General features: G+C 39.8%; 1 protein-coding gene across 2 annotated transcripts in view; it reads left to right on the top strand.

Moving 5' to 3' along the window:
* The window catches only part of MAP2K5 (mitogen-activated protein kinase kinase 5), a 393759-nt gene that overhangs the window by 291615 nt on the left and 77564 nt on the right, over positions 1–24580 (top strand). The window contains exon 17 of one of the 2 annotated variants that reach the window (XM_006886624.1): positions 2100–2129. The exons of the other annotated variant lie outside the window; for it this stretch is intronic. Coding sequence (XP_006886686.1) covers positions 2100–2129 — 30 coding nt within the window. The remainder of the gene's footprint in view (positions 1–2099; positions 2130–24580) is intronic. 2 annotated transcript variants of the gene reach the window in all.

The raw sequence follows: 24580 nt of genomic DNA, 5'->3' as shown, positions 1-24580 counted from the left end.
TGGTATTCACTGGACTTCCTTGTATGCATATAGATATTATCCTGTCACTGACAGTATTATACTTCAAGACAGATCTAGCAATGACTTTTTTAACTATGAAAGCAACTCCATAGACCAGAATATACACTGAGAGAGGAAGGGCAGGAGCAGTGGATGGGGAAACTGAGACCTTGCTAATTATAACACTATCTGAACAGAGATGATGAGGATGGCACAGGATAGGACAGGGTTCAGATCTGTTGTTCATCAGGTCACTATGAGTCATACTCGACTCGACAGTAACAACATATGGACAACAAGCATAGTTTCACAGAACTGTCAAAGAAAATTTGACTAACATCAGCATCTTCATTCTCCTTCCTTCACTTAACCTTGAGATATTTTGCTATTTATACTTGGAGGAATTAAAGATATTTGCCAAATGAAATAAAGTATCATTTTTATATCTTAAGTCAGGGAAGTCTGAGCATGCCAAGTATAAATACAAGGTAGTCAAACACACCACTATAACAAAGCATACATTTAAATATAGTGTTGGGGGTTTTAGAGGACTCACCTTCAAGTTCATATCAATTTGGTCTTGCTCAAACTAGCTTTAGATTTTTCAGAATAAGCCTTAAGACCTTCCTCAATCAGTGCCAGAATCTTTCAACAGTCCTCATAGACCATTCAGATCTTACTCTCCAGGAATTTTACATGATCAACAAGCTGAGAGGTAATGACTTTATGTCCAAAAATAAGTCATTCTAAGAAAATAAAGTAATTCTTCTGTTTCTTGAAACTTTTCTAAGCACAGTTACCTAAGCGGAATTAAAGTGGTTTTGAGCCACAATAATTTCTTTGGAATAAATGTACAACTTCTCATGCTGGAAAAAAAAAATAAAACCATAAAAAAACCTGTCTTTTTTAAAACAAAACCACAGGGTGTGGGATCAGTCTGTTACAGTACCAATAACTGCAGTGAGACTCAAATTCTGATCTGTAAAGTGGATTGATAGTCTGTCAGGTTTATTCCAACTTAGTTTCGGGCATGGGGGGATGTCACCCCACTTTGAAGGTAGTTGCCCAGAATGGAGGTAGGCACGTTGTAAAGTTGTAAATTTTTTGCCACTGTTTTCTTTTAACACATGTGGCAGCCAAGACTGGCCTCCCACTATTTCCTGTAAATAAGTTATGTTGATTTCATTCCACTTTTTTTTTTATTCCTTTGTATCAAGGAATATATTATTGCAGACCAAATCCTTTTGCTTTCACAGGTGAGAACACAAAAACCAAAATTAAGTGATTGGTCAACAAGCATAGCTGTTTTCAAAGCCAACTAAAACCAAAATTCTAAAGATTCAATCTTCCAATTTCAATCTTAAAAGTTCTGACTTCACAGTCTTGAAATGGTCATTTCACTGCTAATAGTAGCTGTTCTCATCAGAAGGATGAAAACAGTGGCAAATATTTCAACTTTTCAGTTTTTCAGCTTGGAAAGACGCAGGTGAGGAAGACCCTGGATGAGATGGATTGACACAGTAACTGGGGTAATGAGGGTAGGTGTGTTGGAGACAAAAAGATTGGCTCAGGATAGGGCAAGGTTCAGAGCTATTGTGCATAGGATTGCTATTGACTTGACAGAACATAACAACCACAGTCCTCAAAGCCTGAAATCTTTCATATACATTTATAATTTTTTAAAACCAAAACAGTTTTCTAAAACTGAAATGTTACAGCCTAGGACCTATTGGGAGTTACCATTTTATATGTGAAATAGCCAGAAATTTCCTCCTATAGTGTTACATCTCTGTCTAGAAAAAAACTGTCACACACATGCTGATTAGAGCTGAGAATACTCCTCAGAGAAATCAGAGAAAGATAATTTTTATTTGCAAAAATGAGAGCATTTTATCAGGGTTCAATGTTGTCCATTGAAAATGTCCATTCTAAATACAGCCCTTAAATGTAATTACAGCAATAATTTAGTTCATGCATTTGAGGTTGTGAGCCTATTCCTATTTTCTGGAGACAGTTCTGAAATGTAGTACTTGTCTGTCTTAAGGAGATCTGCCCTGCATGCAAATCTATAACTAGACAAATATTATTTCCTTTCCCAGCTTGCTCTTGGGAGGTTTCCATATCCTCAGGTAAGATTGTTCATTACTGCCGTTTGCCACTGTGACATTCATTCCTATGTATGAAGGTGCAAGGAGCAATTGTGAACATTTGAGCCACATACAAATAAATCTGTCCTGTTAAATTGAAAAGTGATATCTTAAAGGAGTCATTTAGAAGTCTCTATTGATTTTTTTTATTTTTTTTTTTAAACTCCAGATTTTTTTCCCTTCTTTGTTAAAAGGTTGGAAGGGACCATGATGCTCTCCCTTTGTGTGACATTGGGGACGTATTTTTTTCCTTATCCAAACCCAGCATCACACGCTCTTATCAAGCTTGATGAAGAGACACATCCTTTTCTTAAAACAGATTTGATTAAGTGTATTTGAATCAAAAGATTATGATAGGGGGCAGGAATCTGATCTTGATCATTATTTTTGCTAAGCAAATAGACCCCCCAGTTTTATGCAGGTATGATTTTGAACATACTGTTTAAACGTTTTACTCATTCCTACTCACATTTCTGAGAAAACAAACTGCCAAATGCATTCACATTGCTGACTACAATCTGTTTAAGATTAGTATAGAAGGGTGCACTTGACATTATAAAGAATTTTGTCGCTTGAAAATTATTTCCTCACATTTGTGGAGAAATCAGTAACGCGTCTGGGGGATGAAAAATGAGTGGTTTGACTGTTTTCCTCTGGTTGATGCTCGCTGTTTTCCTGGCATCTTGGTCTGTACAGGCCAAAGTGCCTGGAGGCATGTCTGATTTAAAGGTGGTGTTGGTCTCTGCTCTTTAAGCATCTATTAACTTGCTATTATTATGCAAATAACTGTTATATTACACGTACTAATTTATGCATGGTTAGATTATGCAGATGCATCACAAACATGGTTATTGAATAATAGGATGAGGCTCCTTCTCTCTACCATCTTTATAAGCTGTTTTAAACAAATTCTCATGGCACCCACTTGCACATTTAAAGACCCTGCAGTCACAGAAATGTAGCTATTGTGTCCTTTTTCTTTTTAAAGCTAAAGCTGTCAGAGAAGTGGAAGGTAGATTGTCCAACTTGTTAGGTTCAAGAGTGTTAGTTTCACTTTTCAAATTTTCAGGCTTCTTTGTTGTAATCGCTTATAATAGCTTGGCAGGCATGCTAGCATTTAGTGAGGTTTTAGTGTCTACAGCCTTGCTGCTTAGCTCTAGGTAGCCCATCAAATTAAAATCACATTTTCAGGATTTACAGCTCATTAGAATATTTATCTTAGTAAGCCTCCTATTCTGTCAGTAATTTTTAAACAATTCACTGTTTGGACAGTTTATGTAAACTCTTATTTTGAGAATGAACAGAATCTCTCTCCCAAGCAATATATACAGTTTCTCTCTCAAGCAAGCCTTCATAGAAACACTTGTAAATGATCTAATAAAGAATGTCAGAGTTTGAGAATGTAGCCATATTCGGAGCTTCCTAATCTCTAGAGTAATTAATCAGTGAGGTTTGAGTGATGTGTCTAAGGAACTGATTGCCATTATATGTGACAGATGAAGCATCTGAAAGCTTCTTTTAACCAGACTCGGGGAGAGAGTATATACCTTGGTCATATTATTTTCATGTGTGTCTTAAGTATACATTTACTTGGCCATTCAGGTAGAAGTTGAAAAATTCTAATAAACTGAACTTCTTAGCACTAACCTTCATGTTGAGGAAGCTGGAGGAGGGGGAGGGAAGTGAGTGCAGGGTTTTCTTTTAATCCTAATAGAGTATTATTACAAACTGAAATTTTTATTTAAAATAAGAGAAGCCACTTTGACATCATCAGGCCTGTTTCTCAGATCTTTCAAAAAAGTTTTGTGTATAGCTTCTTGCTATTATCGGCAATGACTTTGGTGAGCTCAGTGTTTGTTTTACAGGCTTTGTACTACAGAATAAGAGCTAGAAAAAATGCTTTTAAATAACTATTTTCCTGTCATTTCTTTCTCTCCTCAAAGAGGAGAGTGTGGTCCTTAAATAGCCATGGTGGCATAGTGCATTATGTATTGGATCCTAACCTAAAGGTAGGTCATTTGAGTGCACCAGCTGGACCCTTGAGAAAGATGGACATTTACCCATAAAGACTTACAGCCTCAGAAACCCAATGAAGGGTCACTGTGTGTGGGTATCAACTCAATGACAGTGGGTTTTTTGGTGTTCGTTTCATCTGGTCCTTGAATAAATGAAAAGTTTTCACATATCCTTCAGATCTCATAGTTTTTATTACCCCACCCCACTCTACCCTGAGAAGGAGGAAATTGTTGACTCTGATCCCAAAATCAAAACTGGGGCACGAGATCTGAAGTCTCTTATTAGTAGCAAGTTGAAAAGAAAGAAGTATGGCCCCCTGGAAAGATCTCTGGACCAAGAGCATGGTGGCTGGAATTTGAACCCAGCCCATCTACCAACTAACTCTCTGGCCTCTTCGGGCCTTGATTCTCACTGCTGCACAATTTCATGTAGGAAGCTCTGGTGGCCTAGTGGTCAAAAGCTGTGCTGCAATCCCACAAAAGAAGAATGGGCCGATCTCCCAGGTGAAGAGATTAGTGCCTCTGAAACCTGCTGGAGCATCAGCTATGGATTGGTTCCAACTTGAAGATAAACAACAGCATGTTTTCATGACTCATGGGAGATATACAGAAAGAGAAAGAGAGATGTCACCCACCAACATTTTCAGCTTCTCGGGTTTCTTGGGGCACCTGCTAGCCCCCTGACAGTGATCTGTATAACTGAGAATCTGGAAAAATAGATCTCACCTCACAATTCCTACCCCTCGGAGATGTGTGTCCTACATATTTGTCTCAAAATTCATAGCACCTTGAGATAAAAATTTTTCTCCCTGCAACTCAGCATATCTTCTATTACTGAAAAGACTTGGTTGTTGTGGTGGTGGTAGTAGTAGTGGTGGTGGTGTACCGTCAAGTCAGAATTGACCCATAACTGACCCTCCAGGGAAGTTTCAGAGACAGTAAATCTCACTCTCTCCTTCTCATGTATCAGCCTAAAGTCAAAGCAGAAAATCATTTGGTCATTAAAGGGGTAATGTGCCAAGGCCTTAGTTCTCTTATTTCTAACATAAGAATCCTGATAAGGATGTCTGATGAGGAAATATATGCAGATGAAATGAGATCATGAACACGAAAGTACTAGGGCTGCTTACCCAATGTTGGATTGCAGCACAAATCACAATTTCCAGCTAGCTGTCAACCTGCAGGAAAAGGTTCTCCCTGGCCTGCAAGTGGAGAAGGGTGTCATCAAGTGAGCAGGAAGGAGAGACCCGCTCCAAGACGCCTTCCCCCAGCCCAGCTTCCCCAGCCCAGCATCAGCTGACAGCGTCGTTAGCAGCACCTCTTGCTGCTGGTGACACTGTGTGTCGGGCGGAAGTGCAGATGAGTGGGGGGTGTTGGGAAGATATTAGGAAAAGTCAGTGGCCCAAAGCCAACATAAAGGTTAAAGGGCTAGGTTTTTGTTGTGATAATCATTCTCTATGAATTTCATTGTTTTGTGCAGTGGATATTGTTACTTGCAAGCACTATCCCATTTTTGTTTTCTCTAAGACCTTAGGGTGCCACAGCCTCATTGGCATGCAATTAGGACTCTGGAAAAAAAGAAAAGTTAAGAACCACCGTAAATGGACAGTCTTACTACCATGGCATGTAATAGGAAGAACAACAGTGTCTTGGAGTCTCCTAGCATCTTTCCAACATGGAGCACCGGAGTGCTTCTGTTTTAATTTCCATCCACTTTATAGTTAGTTCTTGAACTCCAGGTAAGCATTCCAAGGCCCAGAAAGGAGCATCCCCTTACCTCTAGGAGATAAGGGTTCAGGTAGATGTTGAGCTTGTGAGCAACGAAACCAAGGGGCTGGCTAGGTGTATTCTTGATTTGATTGACTCTTCACCAATGCCACTTGCCCTCACAGCCCCACCAGCTCTTTAGCTTCCCCCCGTCTGCCCTGGGGAGGCCTCTTTTGAGGATGAGAAACACTGAGTGGCAGAAGGTTGAGCCAATGCAGATGATGACAAGACTGTTCCCTAGAGCTCTTCCGTTTCTCCGTGGTTAGCAGAGTGACAGGGTGATCCCAAGGGTCCCCGAGCTCTCACTGTCCTCAGCACTATCAAATTCTGGGTGACTGTGGAGCACATTCTGGAGCAGGATAAGAAAAAAAACTGCCTTTTAAACATCCTGCGGATAGTGTCTCCGTTTCTTGGACAATTTAGCTTTAATAGTAACTGGGAAAATGTGCAGGTCTAGCCACGGACTGGAGCTCTGTCTAGTTAATCATGTAGATCCAAATTTAGTTGACTTAAAAAAACATGATGGTGGGCAATGGCTTGTTTAATGACACCATAATTTAGGAGAAATGAAATGGATTGCCTGCTAAAAAATGACATCCTTCATTCAAACTTTACAGCAGTGTACTGCATTAGGGGGTAGTCAATCCATTAGGGAGACTTCTCGGGGGCCGTGCCAGCTCTGGTGTTTGGAAAGTTGGTAAGCGAGATGCCACAGGACAAGTGAAGACAATCTAGACACGAATGTATTTGAAGTACTTATGCATGTATAAAAAAATTTTTTTTCCTTCTTTTGGCTACAATTCCTGATCTGGGTTAATAAATTACATCGAAATGACCTGAAGTTAAAGAAAGGGAAAAAATCTGAGCAAATAGTGCCCCTGGTATTGTAAAGCTTTGAATGTTTTCACACCCCATTAATTTATTACTTCTCTTTCTTCATCTTTAAATTTCATTTTTTTTTTACAAAAACTCCGACTCCCCACTGCTGTAGTGATTTTCATCTTGTTGTTAATTTTCCCTGCTCCATATGGAGCTCCAGACATTTCACCTGGAGGCTGTACTAGATTTTGCTGTAGTGATCGTACTTCCGGAGGCCAAAACTGTCATTTAGGGTTCCTGGTGCATCTGTCTGCGCCAGGCTTTTCACTGGCATGGGAGAGTGTGAATAACAAATTGGATGCACCTGAGATTCGGATGATTAGTGTGTTTTGTGAATCTCCACGATTTGTAAGCAGATAGCTCTGGGGGTGGGGGGGCTCACCAGCAACTGTGGGTGAATCTGTACTCACACCTTACATTTGGGGCTGTCCAAGGGAGGAGCAAACATCCTAGGCAGTCTGAGTGCAGAGAGAGTAACAAATATTTCATCCTGCCTTGTCATTGATTAGAAAAGAGCCTTTAATTTCATTTCACCCCATGTTGTGATTAATTTGCATTCTTTGTCAGAAGTTAATGGAGTTTTTTATGGTTCACTCTGAAATCCTTGAAGACATCAGACTTGATCTGATGTTTATACAACCGCCAGCGGAATTTTTTCGTTTGATTGATGGCAAGCTTGATGTTATTCCAAACGGCTTTTTAAGCTGTTTTTAAGAATTATTTGAATAAAATGCAAGCAAGATATTGTTATAACAATCAAGATTATCTGTTAAAAATCTGTTTCAAATAACAAAGATGATAACTAGTAAAAAGGATCAAAAAGAAAAGAGAAATAATGAGTAGTAATATTATTTGTTAAAAAATACATTAAAATAACATAGAAATAAATTATTGTGATGTATAGATAAGATCACTGTTCATAAAAAAAATTATCTGGCCAAATAGAATAATCTGGGCTAAGTGTTTTGTTTTGTTTTTTAAATCTAGATCGTTGGTGTTTAAAACCCTCGCTACCAATTGGCTAATTCTCATTTATTCTGCCAGCTTTTGCCACCAATGTACAAAATAGAGATCTACTATTCTTAACTCAAGAAGACAGGGCTGTCAGGCCTGTTAGCTGAGCAAAATGATGACATATTACTTGTCTCAATAAAGAGGCATTCTTAAATCTCAATACAAGTCAAACATAAGTGGATAATAGGGGATTTTAAGGGAAAGATATGCATTCTTAATAGTATTACAGCCAGCTTTTTTTGGTGAGAGAATACAGAAATGAAAAGATCCTGTAATTAAAAGCAAAGTCCCCCACTGGTGTGGTTGGAGAGTGTGCGTTCCCCTTCTAAAGCTCAAGCTGAGTTGTTGGGCGTTGGCTTCAGAACCCCTATGACTGAGGGGGAAAATGTTTTGCAGATGCTTTTTGATTACTAATACCATTTGTTTGTTTGATTGGGGGTTTGCCTTGCTTCAGCAGATTCTTGCTTTGCTGTGATTGCTGCTGGTAAGATTTACTCCCAGGTCAAAAAGTTACTTATCTGAGCATTTTCATTTAAAATGGATTCATTTATTTGCTGCTTCAGAAAGTTTGCTAAATAATTGGGTGGTTTTAATTGAAGTTACTATTTTCTGATTCTTGTGTTAACATGATCTAAGGTCCTTTTTATTATATGTAATCCATATTATTGACCAGATTTGCCCTGTTTTCATTTAAATGTAAGCAGCTTGTCAAGAAGAAAATATTTTGTTTAACTTGGCATGAAAACCTGCTATTTTAATGTGGGCTTGTTTCCCCCCCTGTATTGACAGAATGTCTTTTAAACTTTAATTTATTTTGTGGTAATATATTGTGTCTGGATAGAGTATTTATTTCACGGTAAGAGTAGAAAGCATATGTTCTTCAGACTATTTAAAAACACATATTTTTCAGATGCTAATGTAGGGAGCTCTGGTGGCCTATAGATGAATAGTTGTACTGCCAGCCCAGAGGCAGGCGGTTTGAATCCACCAGAGCTTCTTGGGAGAAAGATGGGCAGTTTCTTCCTAAGCATTTTATAGCCTCTGAAAACATGTGGGAAGGTCAGCAATGAGTGAATTTTTACTTAATGGCAATGAGTTGTTATTGTTTATAAATGTATAAACACTAGAGGTTTTATGCTTAATTTTACTCATGCTTTAAATGCCTGTAACTAAGATATTCTTAATATTTTACATTCTAAGTGTCATCATTTACTATTGTTTATATTCATTGTTAACCTAAAATTACAAAATAACTCAAATTACAAAATAATAGCTGTAAAAATGGGGTATAGTGAGCATAGATCAAAGGTGATTAATTTTATAAGATACAGTGTATGGGAATGATCATATGAAGCATAATGTGACTGAAAAAAAATTTAAAATAATACCTATATAGTGTGCCCTCCTTGAAAAGAGCCATTTGGAATCTACTGTTGGCTGTATAAACTTTTTAAAGTTCAGAATATCAAGAATTTCAGCAAATGTAAGTATCTAACTGTGTTCAATTTCTAATCAAACAGAAGCAAACAGGAACCCCAAACTTCCAAGTTCTTATCTCTGTTAGGAGTCTAAAAGGGCAAAATGTGTGTTTTTGTTTCTTTTTTTCCCACCTAAAATAGTTTCTAGTCTACACATTTAAATACATTATTTCCTTTTATTCTCCCTATTTAAAATGTAGACATTTGAAATTTACTGATGTTCCAAGCCATGAAATTAGATTTACATTCCATAAAATGCAGCAAAGGTGAGGTTTATTAATATGAATATGTTACTTTAAACATTTGCTATTTCTCAGGAATTTTTTTAATTGCCGGTGTAAAAATCTCCCAATATCTGACCCATCCTTTCTTACCAAGAGGCCTTACAATTTTACTTACTAGCCTATGCTTAAGTCAGGGAGCTCTGGTGGCTTAGAGGTAAGAAATTGTGCTACCAACTCAAAGGTAAGCAGTATAAATCCACCAGCTGCTTCACAGATGAAAAATGGATAATCTTCTATGTGATTTACTGCCTCTTAAAACCCACTACAGGGTGAGCTGTGGTTTCAGTTCTGACTGGCTGGCACTCAACGACAACAGATAAAATTCCTAGACTGGAACAAAAAGTGACAGTAACAAATCTCAACTGAGTTAAGTACTGGAGAGCAACTTAGTAACTTTTAAAGTAGAGAGGAGGAAGTGTAGTGTTGGGAAGGTGGTGTATCAGGATGGTGGTCAGAAGTTAAACAAAGGCCAAGCCACTCAGAAGTTGGAAATCATTCTAGTTTAAGATTTCTGTGTTTCTGAAGTCAGATGCATACCCTACCACCCTGTATGAATCTTGCTTACCACATTATAGGGCTTTCCCCTGACGTCTGAGAAGGAATTGGCGTGATCGAATGCACTCATGCCTAAGAGAGCACTTTGAAAAATATCAAGAGCTAAACAAGATCAAGATAATATTAGTATTATTTATATTTCCAGAAAGCAGTTTAGGGATTTACTATGTAACTCTGAAAATATATGACCATGTCTCACACAAGGTAGGACTGAAATGAATTACTTTTCTGATCCCAGAAGAGCCTTCCTTCACAGTCTTTTTTTGAGTTACAATTTATCATTCACAATCACAATTATAATATATGTAATTATATACAGAATCCACTCATTTTCATTCAGTAACTGGGGACCCTGATTCTTTTACAATTTTTAAATAGTCCATTTAGCCTAATGATAGAATTGAGTTTAAAATAGTGGACTGTGGGCCAGTCTGGCTTTCCAGTGGCGTCTTTGTGTCGTCATCTTCTTAAGTTCTGTGGTCTGAGAGCCCTTCCGCACTGTTCCCTTGTATGTAGAATTTCAGGAATTAAATGACCTCATAATGATCTAGTCCAACTCCTTTATTTTATAGATAAGGAAATGGAGCGACATGACCATTAAGTGACTCACTCATGACCACCAGCTTTTAGCTAGCAGGGTCTCCCACTCCTAGTTCAGAGGTCTTCTCACTCTGGAGAGATGATGGGGGCAACAAATACGAGAAGACATCCAGAGGTTTTAAACTCAAATGACCATCCTTATTTTACACACCCATCCATTCAAGTACTGCTTCCAATTGGCATGTCTGCAGAGATGGAAATTACTGTCCCAGGATGCTCTGTGCCTACCAGGTAATTGCTGAATGGATATGAATCCCTGGGGGGAAAGTGGTCCTCAACAGCAGTAGCAGCAGCAGCAACAGACAAAGACATCAACTTTTATTGTACTCCAGTGTTTCACTTATCACCACTCAGTATAGAAAACTTGGGTAGATTTCGGGCAACGGGCTCATTGGCATCCAAGTTAAAAAGGGGGCAGACCTGGTCGAGCTTTGTCTGAACACAGATTACTTTTTAGGTGTTTAACAGTTCTGGATTAATGCCTAGGGAGCTTGGGAATTCTTCCTCAACTAAAATGTTAATGATGCTCAGAACCCAACCCTCTTTAGTGCCGATAAAACAGACGAGCTAAGCTAAGTTCATTGAAAAATCAATGAGTTGCCTAAAAGGAGCAGAGAGCTGATTCCATTTAGGACTGGAGAGTGCCCCAGACACACAGGATGGGAAGAGGTTCCAGGGGCCACTACAAGCTCAGAAAAGAAGTAATTGTCTTTGTGCAGAGCCAAGGTGTTCACTTCCCTCAGGGATGGGAAACTGAGCGTGGCCGCTGGCCTGTTCCCTGCAGTGGTGACCACTGTGAAGAGAAGGAAGAGAAGTCTAGAGAATGGAACCCTCTTAAGAAAGGAGCTCCAAGGAGACAAGCCCAGACTGGGTGGGAATAAAGCTTGTCTTTTGTGGATTTCTATTCAGACACAGCTGGGCATGAGAGGGCCTGACTCTAGCTTGATTCTAGTTCAGAAAATACAATGAATGGGGAAAAACTCCCACTGAAAGGCCTGCCTAACATGCAGAACATGAGGAGAGAGCAGACTTGGAGTATCCCAAGCACACACACAGTTGACCCGAGTTCTGGTCTGGCGTCTCTTAAAAGTTGTTTGACTTCATTTCTTTTTTTAGGTTCAGTCTTCTTTACTTTAATAATAATAATAATAATAATGGCAAGAGAGAGCATCGTAGGTCAATCATTTGCAGGATTCTGGGATGGAAGGACATAGTACATGGGAATCCAGGATTATCCCCCCTACCAACACGCATACACACCAATGGAAACACAAGATTGTTCCACTTTTATGTGTTAGGTTTTGTTTCTAATGCATTTAAACATATTATTAGAAGTCCTGTTATTCTGGAAGCAGAGGTAGAAAATGCTGGGCTAGAAATGTCTGTGGTCTGCTTCCTCCTTGGACAAGCTACTCACCCTCCCTTCCACACCTCCTGCCACCTTTTATCGCTACCACCACCTGAGTGCTCACTTGAGATTTATTGAAGCCTGATTTCCCCTGTGTCACAGTCTCTCCCTCTCATCCGCCAGTGGTTGGAAACGACTCATAGCTCACCTTTGGGAGACCGTAAATTGCATTGGAAAAGACTGTCCGTCTTTCTCTCTCAGAGCTGCTGGTGGAGTCGAACTACCATGGAGGCTTCACTTTTGGGTTGGCAGTACAACTCCTTGTGGCCTAAGCCAGCAGAGCTCCGTTACATCACAGTATGAGATGTGTAAACTACAACTGGGAAAGAATAACCAGTTCTTTCTAAATCTTCCCTTTCTTTATCTTGAATTTCATTTAACCCACACACCAGTAACCCACACGCCACTTATCATGATGATCCGGTCATTTTTCTAGGTGCTTTCCTTCCTAACCTTACACGATACACGTTGCTTGGGGTTGCAGCTTTTTCCAAAATCTCAGCAAGCCCGACAGTGTTGATAGCACCATCGTGATGGAGGTGTGAGGGAGGACGCACATACCGATGTGTAGGCCTTCAAGTTACAGAGATGACCTCTTTTGCAGTGCCTGGGATGGGGGGCAGCACTGTCTGAAAAGTCTGTGAAGCTCTGGGGCAAGAAAATAAAACTACACCAAGTTGTATTTTTTTCCAAATATCAAGTGGCATGTAGAGAATAATACAAGTCCTATGTTTAAGTCTTAGCCTCACTACTAAGTTTCTTAGTGATATTTTAAAAATAATTTAATTTCTATAGACAAACATCTTGTGTTATGCAGATGACACAACCCTGCTCGCTGAAACTAAGGAGGAACTGAAGCACTTGCTGCAGAAGATCAAGGACTGCAGCCTCCTATATGGATTGAAGCTCAACATCAAGAAAACAAAGATTCTCACCACTGGACCAATTGGCAGCATCAGTATTGATGGTGAAGAGATTGAGATAGTTAATAGTTTTCGTTTACTTGGCCCCACAATCAACACTCTTGGTAACAGCAGGCAGGAAATCAAGAGACGAATCCCATAGGGAAAGTCAGCTGTGAGGGACCTCTCAATAGTACTGAAGAGTAAACGGCATCAGACTGGAGACTAAGGTGCGCTTGATCCGGGCTACCGTCTTTGCAATTACGTGCTATGCATCAGAGAGTTGGACAGTGAATTGGGTTGTTAGAAAGAGAATTGATGCCTTTGAGCTGTGGTGCTGGAGACAAGTGTTGAATATACCATGGACTGTTAGGAGAACAAACAGGTTTGTTCTAGAGAAGGTGAAGCTGGAATGCTCCTTGGAGTCAAGGATTCTGAAGCTTCGTCTGACATACTTTGGGCATGTTGCAAGGAGGGACTGCTCCTTGGAGAGGGACATCATGTTGGGCAGGGTGAAGGGGCGGCAAAGGAGAGGAAGACCTTCAATGAGATGGATCGATTCTGTGACTGGAGTGGTAGGAATGAGCGCATTTGAGATGGCTAGGTTGGCACAGGATAGAACAGCGTTTAGAGCTCTTGTACATAGGGTTGCTATGAGTTGCAAGTGACTCGATGACACATAAGAACAACAACATAGACAAACAACTGTATCTCACCCACCATTTGGGTCCTAGAGTCTAGTAAAGTACCTGACACAGAGTAGTCATATGTAAACAAATGGGAAATCAATTAATTAATGTTCAGCCTCTTGTTAATTTTTTAAAAAACAAACTTTGAGATCAGAAGGCATTAGATATCAACAAACATCTCTAGGCTTTGAATCAATCATGTGTCCCTGTCCCTTTCTTCCATCCCACCCACATTAATGGTGGAAGGGTCACCTAAAGCTTCTGAGGAGATGACATAGTTGTCTTCAGACCCATGAGAGCTCTTGTGTATGAAGAGATACAGAGTTGGGCTGTCAGAGGGTAGAACTGGGGGGAGAGGGCTCAGTCAGAAGAGAAGGAGTACCCTGTCTCTAAGCCATGGTCCTGTAGTAGCTGGGCCAACAAGAGTGTAGTCAACAATACAACTATGAGATAGCGTCTCACCCCAGTCAGAATAGCAAAATTTAACAGAACAGCAAGTGACAAATGCTGGCAAGGTTGTGGAGAAACTGGAACCCTTATTCACTATTGGTGGGAGTGTAAAATGGTGCAACCACTATGGAAGGCTGTATGGCGCTTTCTCAAAAGTTGCAAATAGAAATACCATTTGACCCAGCAATTCCACTACTGGGAATTTACCCTAAAGGAACCATAACCGCCACTCAAGTAAAGATAAGCACACCCATGTTTATTACAGTTTTGTTTGCAATACCAAAGAGCTGGAAACAACCCAAATACATGTCAACAAATTAATGGCTAGAGAAGCTCTGGTATATTCACACAGTGAAATACTATGCAGCATTGAAAAACAAGGAACTCATGAAATATTATACAAAATGGGTAACCCTGGAGAACATCCAGTGTAGCCAGAGGATAGCACAGGATAGAATAGGGTGCAGATCTGCTGTTCGTAGGGTCTCTATGAGTTGTACTCAATGCCACAGCACTAACAACAACAGCAACACTACTGCTGAATACACTGCCTGATTTAAAATCAGGAACTGTGTGAGCCACAGATGTAACCAGTCAACGTCATGATAAATGGAGAAAGGATGGAAGTTGGCATTCCATGGGAGATTAAGTACTCCTCCAGCACCACAACTCAAAGATATCAATTCTTCTTCTGTCATCTTTATTCATTGTCCAGCTCTCAGATGTGAAGAAAGTGATTGAAAAGACCATGGCCTCAATCAGGTGCACTTCGGTCTTCAGACTGACATCATTGCTCTGCAGTATTTTGGAGAGATCCCTCACAGACTTACCCAGTGCACTACATCTCCTGATCTCCTGACTGCTGGTACCAAAGCCAAATGTAATCATTGACAACTTCCATCCTTTCTCCATTTATCATGATGTTGACTCTTAGCCCAATGGTGAGGACCTTTGTTTTCTTGATGTTGCACTGTATTCCATTTAGAAGACTGTAGTCTTTAATCTTCTGCAACAGTATTTTAAGCCCTCCTCACTTTGAGCAAACAAGGTTGTGTCAGCTGCATAATTCAGGTTGTTGATGAGTCTTTCTCCAATCCTGATACCACATTCCTCTTCATAGAGTTCAGCTTCATGAATTATTTGCTCAGAATACAGATTGCATAGGTTTGGAAAAAGGTTACATCCATGGCTCACACACTTCCTGATTTTAAACCATGCAGTGTATTCAGTAGTGTTGTTGTTGTTGTTAATGCTGTGGCGTTAAGTACAATTCATAGAGACCCTATGAACAGCAGATCTGAACCCTATCCTGTGCTATCCTCTGGCTACACTCTCTCCATGGGATGGATATTAAGTACTCTTCTCCAACACCACAACTCAAAGACCTTCATTCTCTTCTTCAGTTTCAGATTGGGTTTACCTCCACAAACCACTTCTGACTCTATTCTTAGTTGTCTTCTCCTTTCAAAGACTTAGAATGTCTGTGACTGCTTCATGGTTTCGGGGGTGGGGGGAAAGAGGGTCTCTTCCTCACAGGCAACCAAAGGTCTTGAGCTTTAGCTTGATTGGACCTGTTTGGATCCATGTACCTAGGGGATTTAGATGCACATTGACCTAGGAACAAACTTCTTATGCCTGATTCCTAGTTAGGTATTAAATCATCTTCCCCTGAAGCACCTGGGCTCGTTGGGGTGAGGGAATATTTTGGATTGTTTTTTTCCTTAGTTGTCTTCCTTAGTTGTTTACTAAGTAAGGATGAAAGGATAAGGGACAATAAAATAGCAATTAGTCATAAGAAAAAAGAAAGAAGTAATGTTGGTTTTGGAAAGTGTTCTCTTATGAAGACATAACAGTCACTTTCAGAAATGTGAGGAGCTGTCATTTGACCTATTCTCTACAGCTTTCAAATCATGAGCCAATTTTATAGAAATGCATGTTTGGACTCAAAATATGGAAAATCTTTTTCATAATTTCAGAAAGAATAGAAAATAATTTTCTACCCAAAATGGAATCATTAACATCCCTCCACTCATAGTGCCTGTCTGCCATGAATCTCATATGAATATTGCACTAGAATGCTGAGAAGCCAAAGCAAAAGGAAGAAACAGAGAAATTAAGCAGCTGAATAGAAGATTTCCGAGTACAGCAGGGAAGAAAAGGCAAAGTATTATAACGAAATGTGCAAGGAGCTGGAGTTGGAAAATCAAAAGGGCCAAACTTGCTTGGCATTTCTTAAGCTAAAGGAAGTAAAGAACAAATTCAAGCCACAAGTTTCCGTGATTAAGGCTGTTATGTGCAGAAGGTTGGGGGAGTGAGTATACAGAGTCACTGTACCAAAATGAATTGGCTGACACAGAAGAATTTAAAGAAACAACTTATGATCAGGAGGCAATGGTGATAAATGAGGAAGTTCGGGCTGCTCTGAAGGACTTGGGGGGAAGACAAAAACAAAACAAAACAAAGCCCCACACCCTAGGAATTGATTGAATACCAACTGACATGTTTCAACAAACAGATACTGCCCTGGATGTGCTCACCAGGTTGTGCCAAGAAATCTGGAGGACAACCACCTAGCCAACTGACTGGAAGAGATCCATATTTATTCCCATTCCTACAAAAAGTGATCCAACAGAGTTTGGAAATTATTGAGCAACATCATTAATATCACACACTAGCAAAATTCTGCTGAAGTTTATCTAGAAATGACTGGAACAGTAACAGAGAACTACAAAAATACAAGCAGGATTTAGAAGAGGTTGTGGCACTAAGGACATTATCGGCAATGTCAGATGGATCTTGGCAGAAACTAAAGATTACCAGAGAAATGTCTGTCTGTGTTTCATTGACTATTCAAAGGCATTTGATTGTGTAGATTACAACAAATTTTGACTAACCTTGAGGAAAATGAGAATCCCAGATTGTGATTATACAAAACCTATCTTTGAACCAGGAAGCAGTCCTCAGAACAAAGCAAGGAAACACTGCATGTTTCAAAATCAGGAAAGGGGTGCATCAGAGATGCATCCTGTCTCCATATCTTTTCAGTCTCTATGCAGAACAGATCATTTGGGAAGCTGAGCTTTATGGGAAGGAATCAGGATTGGAGGAAAACTCATCAAAAACCTATGTTTTTGATTACACAACCTTTCTTGCTGAAACTGAGGAGGACCTGAAGTGCTTGCTGCAGAAGGTCAAGGACTGTAGACTTTAATGTACATTGAAGCTCACCATCAAGCAAAGATTCTCACCACTGGGCCAACTGACAGCACCACGATAGATGGAGAAGAGCTTGCTCAGCTCCACAATCAATACTTTTGGTACCAGCAGTCAGGAAATCAAAAGATGAATTGCATTGGGGAAAATCTACTGTCAGGGATCTCTCCAGAGTGCTGAAAAGCAATGATGTCAGTCTAGAGACTAAGGTGTGCCAAACCCAGGCCATGGTCTTCACCATACTTGCTATTCATCAGAGAGCTGGACATTGACTAAAGATGACAGAAGAATTGATGCCTTAGAATTGTTGTGCTGGAAAAGAGTCTTAAACATACTGTGGACCACCAAAGAAAACAAATAAATCCATCTTGGAGAGGGTAAAATCAAGTTTCTCCTTGGAGGCTAGAATTTTAAAGCTCCATCTCACTTACTTTGGGCATGTGACCAGGAGGGATAGGTCCTTGGAGAAGGACATCATGCTTGAAATGGTAGACAGATGGAACAGGAGAGGAAGACCCCAGATGAAATGGATTGACACAGTAACTGGGGAGATGGGGTTAAATTTGTCAGAATCAGTGAGACTGGCTCAGAACAGGGCAGGCTTCAGAACTGCAGTACATAGGGTCACTATAGGTTGCAGGTGACTTGATGGCATGTAACAACAGCAATAACTTTTTTTTTTTTAAATAATGGCTTGGTTGCGAAGTTTGTGTACATTGTGTTTCACACTTTTTTTTGTTCACATTGTGCTTCATACGATCATTGTCATGCATTATGTTTTATAACATTAATCACCATTGAACCTTGCCTATCATTACCTTGTGATAAAAGGAATTTTTTGCCATGATCTAAGTGACTGGTGGACCATTCTGGACTCCGTGCATGTAGCATGTGAACTTAAAGAGATTCAGGCAGTGCCACAGCTCCAGGGAGGCCCTTTTAGACATCTTTATATTTTTTTTAAAAAAAGGAAACTGTGGCAAGAAGCTGCACTGCAATTCCAAAGGTATACAGTTCGAATCCAGCAGATGCTCTGCTGGAGAAGGAGGGGCAATCTCCTACTGTACCAGTCAGATCCGATTTAACGGCACACACACACAAAATAATAATTTTTTTTTAAAAAAAGGAAAGCTTGCTGTAGCAGATCTGTTTGATTTTGTTGGGGTGAGGGTGGGGGTTACTGTTAATAATGGAGTGAGCAACAGACCTAAAAAAATAAAAGCAACAATTTTTTTATACATAGGGATTTTTAACCTAGATGCTGAAATAAAGCCACCATTTTTTGGGGACAGAAGCTCTGAAAGTATGATCCATGGGGACCTGAAGTGCTAACCCAAGGCCACTCCTCTCAGGTGTTCAAATCCACCAGGAGCTCTGGGGGCGAAGGCTGGGCAGTCTCTCCTCATTCAGCTTACAGCCTCTGAAAACCCACTGGAGGGTCAGCAGCAGTGTCTGACTTGACTTTTTTGAAGAAAGGAAGGAGAAAAGTTTGATGAATATCTTTAGCCTCCTTTGAAAAGGACTTTGTGGACTCCTTGGCCAAACCTTGTACCGTGAGGGGAAGAGGTCAGTTCTGTGATGCACATTGATCATTTTGAATTGTGATTCCTTTCTTACAAAGTTCAAGTCTAAAAATTAAGACTTCCATCTACCCTGAGGGTGATTTACTATGGCTCCTATGCACCGATTTCATGTGAGACATGAGCTACGTCAATTTTAAATACACAAGGGAAGGAAGAGTGTGGACCGGCAGCCGAGTCCAGGTTCCCAGCTCACTCACTGGCTGACCCAGCGAATGAATCATGCTGCACAGCACCTTGATGCTTCAGCTGTTTGTTGTATTTTCTGTGGAAATGCATTGTCCTTGATACTCAGGAAGCAGGAAGAAGCAAGTGATCTGATTTACGACTCTGATAGTTTTCTGTTTGGTCTCATCTGAGTTCCAAGCTCTTCACAATATCATTGAGATTGTCTGTTTAATTTGGGCATTGCTTGTTTTATCTTTTCCAAAGTGGTCTTCAGTGGGGGAGGCGTGGGTAGGGGCCAGACAATGAGAAGTGCATCTTAGAAGGTGGGGGTCAGGGACTTTTTTTTTAGCATGCTTCCTGCTAAATTCTATTACGTCTTCTTTTTTAGTTGAGACCTATCCAAAAGGTGCTAATGTAGTTGCAGGCATGATGAGAACTTGAACAAGGCAGAGACTGATGACCAAAGGAGATGAGATGACACACATGATTCTACTTGTTCATCGTATATTATTATAAGCAATGTATTCATTTATTTTGTCTCAATGCAGTAAATTTCTAATAGCAATTTACTGACATTCTTCCTTGTAGTTGCTGTTGTTGGTATGTACCATCAAATCAGCTGTGACTCTTAGTGACCCTATGAGCAAGGGATCTGAACCCTGCCCTGTCCTGTGCCGTCCTCACCATCCCCAACACACTTGAGCTCCTATATGTAGCCAGGGTATATTTTCTTCTATCTTTTTTTTTTTAAGTTATTTGGGAACTCTTCTTTAAGTTTGTGAGTATATACCTAGTGGTTAGGTGAAAAGGATTTTTTTTTCTTTACCCGTCCCCATTTAATTGAAGACTTTAAGGTTTGGATCCTAAGCTTTTTAAAATTCTAATATTGATTTGGGGAGGTATGTCCCTAAATTTTTGCACAGTGCTATTAGATTGCATGCCGGTTCCCCTTCTGACTTGGGTAGGAAAAAATTCTTGGTATCTGAATGGGAATCTATATATTCTCCTTACTGCCTTTGAGTTGGAACTGACTCATTGCTGACCCTCACCTGGAACTCTGGTAGTCAAATGCTAAGACGCTGCTCTGCAGGGAGCCCTTGTGGCCTAGTGGCAAGAAGCTGCACTGCAATCCCGAAGGTTCCTGGTTTAAATCCACCAGATGTTCTGCTGGAGAAGGAGGGGCATTCCCTTCCTGTGCCAGTTGGATCCAGTTTGACAGCGTGTGCACACATACACACACACACAGCTTCTCTGCCAACCCAAAGGCAGATGGTTTGAATCCAGCTGCTCCGTGAGAGAAAGATGTGCCATCACCTCTTGTGTGATTTACTGCTGCTGAAAATCACTGGAGGGTCAGCTTTGAGCCTGTTCCTAGTCAAGGGTACATGACAGCGCCCTAATGGGGAGTCCTGTGTTTCAGGATGTCTTGGGTTCTTCTTGGTCATCCCTTCATGTTTTACACAAGACTCCTGAGTCCAAGGAAAAATAGGGAGCTCCCTGAGGTCAGGAGAACTTTATTGGAATTATAGGGGCCTTTCTGACTTCAGGAGTCATGGATTTTCCTTACGGAGGCAGGCTCTTATGGCAGCATGTTCTGGGCTAGGCTGTAAACAAACATGAGCCCTTCTTTCTCAGTTTCTGAGCGCCGGTTTCCTTAACAGCAAAATGGGTAGATTTCATAACATCTCCTTGTTACTTTGCATTTTCAAAATTTCTGGGTCACAATTCTTCATTTAGAATATTAAAAATGTCGGCTTCCTATAATCCTTATTTATATTTGGCAAGAATTACAGCTTAATGCATCTATTTTGAAAAGAGAGACTTGGCAAAACAGCAACAGTGTCTAAACTTTAAGGTTTAATAAAAAGAATAAAGATGAGTTTGACATTGAATGTGATGCTGGTATCACAACAAACATGGTATACTTTTAAAAAGTCCAACAAATTTATTTCCTTTTCTATTTCTTTTCCTTTTTTTCTGTTTTAGAGGAAATAACACAAGCTTGAGAAGCAGTAAATATGTAAAGAGAAAATTTGTCAACTGATATTGGGAGATCTGACCTAGGTCATACATAAATCTCTCAGACAAGTGCTGCAGGGCAAGCCATAATTTCAGAGAGTAAAGGAGAAAATGAAGGCTATAGCTCGTGTCTTTGCGAAGTTAGAGAGGTGGATCCACTTTAGTTTTCTGATTGTGCCTGGATATGATGAAAAGGTCTGGTAGCAAGGTCTCTCTTCCCATTGCATGTGAAAGGTGTCCCTACTGAGTCAGAAGGAGGATGTGACACTTCCAGAGATGTTTTTCAGAGCCACAGCCTTTGACTAAATGGTTGAAGCCTCATGAGCCAACTTTTGCATTCGGCAATTAATTGCCTTTTCAGCATCATTTTCCAGTGTTCTGTTGCATGTGGAAGAAGAACTTTTTAAAATTACTGTTTGTCTCTGCAGAGCAAAAGATGAGAAATGTTACTACGGTAACACCAAGACCTGTGGCTGTCTGAAGCCATGTTTTCCATTTAAATTCAAATACAGCTGCCACAACGGACCACTCTTAAGAGGGATCACGGTGGATTCTAGTTAGAATGGAGCAAAATCCAAAAGCATAAAAAGAGTCAGATTTAATGGTCCCGTAGAGATTGGAAAACCCACCCAGACTGTGGCCCTCAGCCATCCTTTGAACCTGGAACAGAACTTACCCCTCCCACCACTAAACCCTACCCTGAGCTCAACTTTTAGCCAAACAGTACTCAGGTTTGTAAGGTCACTAGTAACTCCAAGGAGACATGCACTCCTTAGAATAACCAACCCTGTAAGGTCAAAAGAGCAGTATTTGCCCAACGAGAAAGTACTGAAGACAGGAAGGGGCAGGATAGAGATCAGAGTTACAGGGGAAAGCGTGAAAAGTCTGATTACATTGTGCCTATTGTAATTAATGTTAGAAAGCAAAAAAAAATGCATGGTAGATGGAAAACCATTTTGCTTTGTAAGCTTCCATTCAAATCACAATGGGAGCAGGGATGAAGAGCCAAAAAAAAAAAACCACACAGGGGTGTGTCTTATATCAGGATGAGGTAGGACTGTCCCTCTTAGTGTGGCCTTGAATACAGCTGACAAAAGGAAAGGGGGGGAGCAGTGCCCACAAGAGGGAAGAGTTAAGAGGTTCAAACGCCACTAGTTCTAGAGACTGATTAGCATTAAGAGGTTCAAACGCCACTAGTTCTAGAGACTGATTAGCAATGTGTGTAACTAGAGCAATTGTTATTTTGCTTATTGTCCCAGAGTCCTAGTTAGACACAGAAAACTCTAAATGCAAGGAAAATGTACAAGTAGGATTGTAGATTTGGACAAGTTAGTTACAAACAGCATTTCATATGTTGTGAGGCATAGACAGTACATCAGCCCTAACAATATTACTGTGTTCCTCTGAACTCTGCTCCCACAGCCAAGCACTTAGAAGGCAGGCCCAGAATAAAGATAGGCATTCAGGAAGCTAACATTTTATACTCAGTACCCTTAACACCACTTTTAATGTGCTATAAAACTAGAGGCTTCACTTTTTCATGAACTGTGTGCAAAAAAGCAGGGGCAGTGGCTGGGAGTTTGACTTTATTTGGCTGTGTTTTATGGTGGTTGTGCCCGTGCGGTAATGTGATCTTCGAAAAAGGTAAATAACAAAGAGTTTAGCAGTGAAAAATATGCCTAATATAAATACAGTCGAGTCCATGGCAGTTCAGGATTTGAAAAATATGGTTGTGGCATTAAATTTTCTGGTGGAATTAAACGTGGAGCAGGCTATATAGCCTTTAAGGCAATATATCTGAGACAGAGAAAAGAGATCATACATCTAACTCTGTGGTGGTTAGATGGTGACATTCATATAGAGAAAAGCACAATAGCTGTATTTAATTGAGAAAATGAATCAATTACACGGATGTTGCATCATCAGCTTCTTGTGAAATGGAAACTGTAAGTCACCACATTATATAATAGTGTTAAAAAGTAATTGAGTATCTTAAACATTTTGAATCAATTTCAGGTACTGGCAGTGATACCATAATACAAAATTTATGAAGGTGATTTCTTATAATATGTTGCTACCAATGCTGTGTAATAAAACCTGGTAAAAACAACTCTTTTAAAACATGAGCAGAACAGCCAAGTTATAAAAGCTTAAAAAAAAAAGACCTTGATGTCTCTCCCTTTCTTGTAGCATTCAGATATTACAGTTTTAATCTGTCATTATATTCTCCTTTCCTTGACTTTTGTTAACACACTCTTGTAATATTTGTCCTATTGTACTTGACTTATTCCTTCAATATAATAACTTCCAGGTTCATCTACATTATGGGATAGTTTGAGGATTTTTCATTCTTCTTTAACTTTGCATAGTATGCACTTGTTTGTATGCATAGTTTATGTAGTCGTGCATCCTTTGACGAGCATGTAGGTTGTTTCTATCTCTGTTCTTTTTAATAAGGCTGCAGTGATCATCAGAATTACACAGCTCTATTCATGTCTTAGCTTTCATTCATGTCTCAGAAAGATCAAGCAGTATTGCTTTTTCCAACATTTTACCATGTTTTAAGTTGTCATCCATAACACACCTATTGCTGTCGTGTCAAAACCAACTCGTAGCTGACTTTTCAGCAGCTTACAAAGGCTGTAAATCGCACCAGACGAGCTTGTCCATTTGCTGGTGGATTCAGACTTCCAGAGAGACACCTCCTTTGTGTTAACAGGACAACTCCCTACATACTATGCCACCAGAATGCTAAACCGTAGACGGTGCTGTCTGAATCAAGAAGAAATTTTCTCCTCTCAATTTAATTGGTTCATACAACTCGTATATTACTTGAGGACAGTGTCTCATAATCTATTCCTGAATTCATTCAGAACATCTCATTTTAAATGTTTACAAGCGTATTTTCCTCAGAGAATGATATAATCCCCATGTGCATTGGAAATTTTTGAAAATCACTCTTTGATATAAAAATTGGTTTCTAAATCTTTGTTCATTACAAGTAACTTCTAGAAAAAAAAAAACAAGTAACTTCTAGAGGAGAAAGTATCCATGTGTGCTTGCAAAAAAAAAATAAAAGGAGGTATCAGAGGTATATCACAGATAAGTTACCTGAACTTTTCAAGATTTTTAAAAGATGATGTTTCTAGTAATATTTTAAGTCATGTTGGTATGAAAAATGCTTAAATTCCCTAGGTGGTGGTGGATATTTTATGCATATTTTTGCCTGCAGAACCTTATCTAGGGAAAAACTCATTAACTGGAGGAATGAGGCCAAACGTTAATTCTAGACAACATTAAAGGAGACTATCTTGTGGCTTACAAAGACAGAAGAGGAAGAAAAGACCAAAATGGATGTCAGAAGAAACTCTGAAGATTGCACTGGAGCATAGAGAAGCCAAAGCACAAGGAA

This window comes from Elephantulus edwardii, unplaced genomic scaffold (assembly GCF_000299155.1).
Source record: "Elephantulus edwardii isolate Elephantulus edwardi_28Jun2011 unplaced genomic scaffold, EleEdw1.0 scaffold00050, whole genome shotgun sequence".
Taxonomy (NCBI): Eukaryota; Metazoa; Chordata; class Mammalia; order Macroscelidea; family Macroscelididae; genus Elephantulus; species Elephantulus edwardii.
Note: the sequence above shows the minus strand (reverse complement) of the source record. Positions and strands in the feature narration are given on the sequence as shown.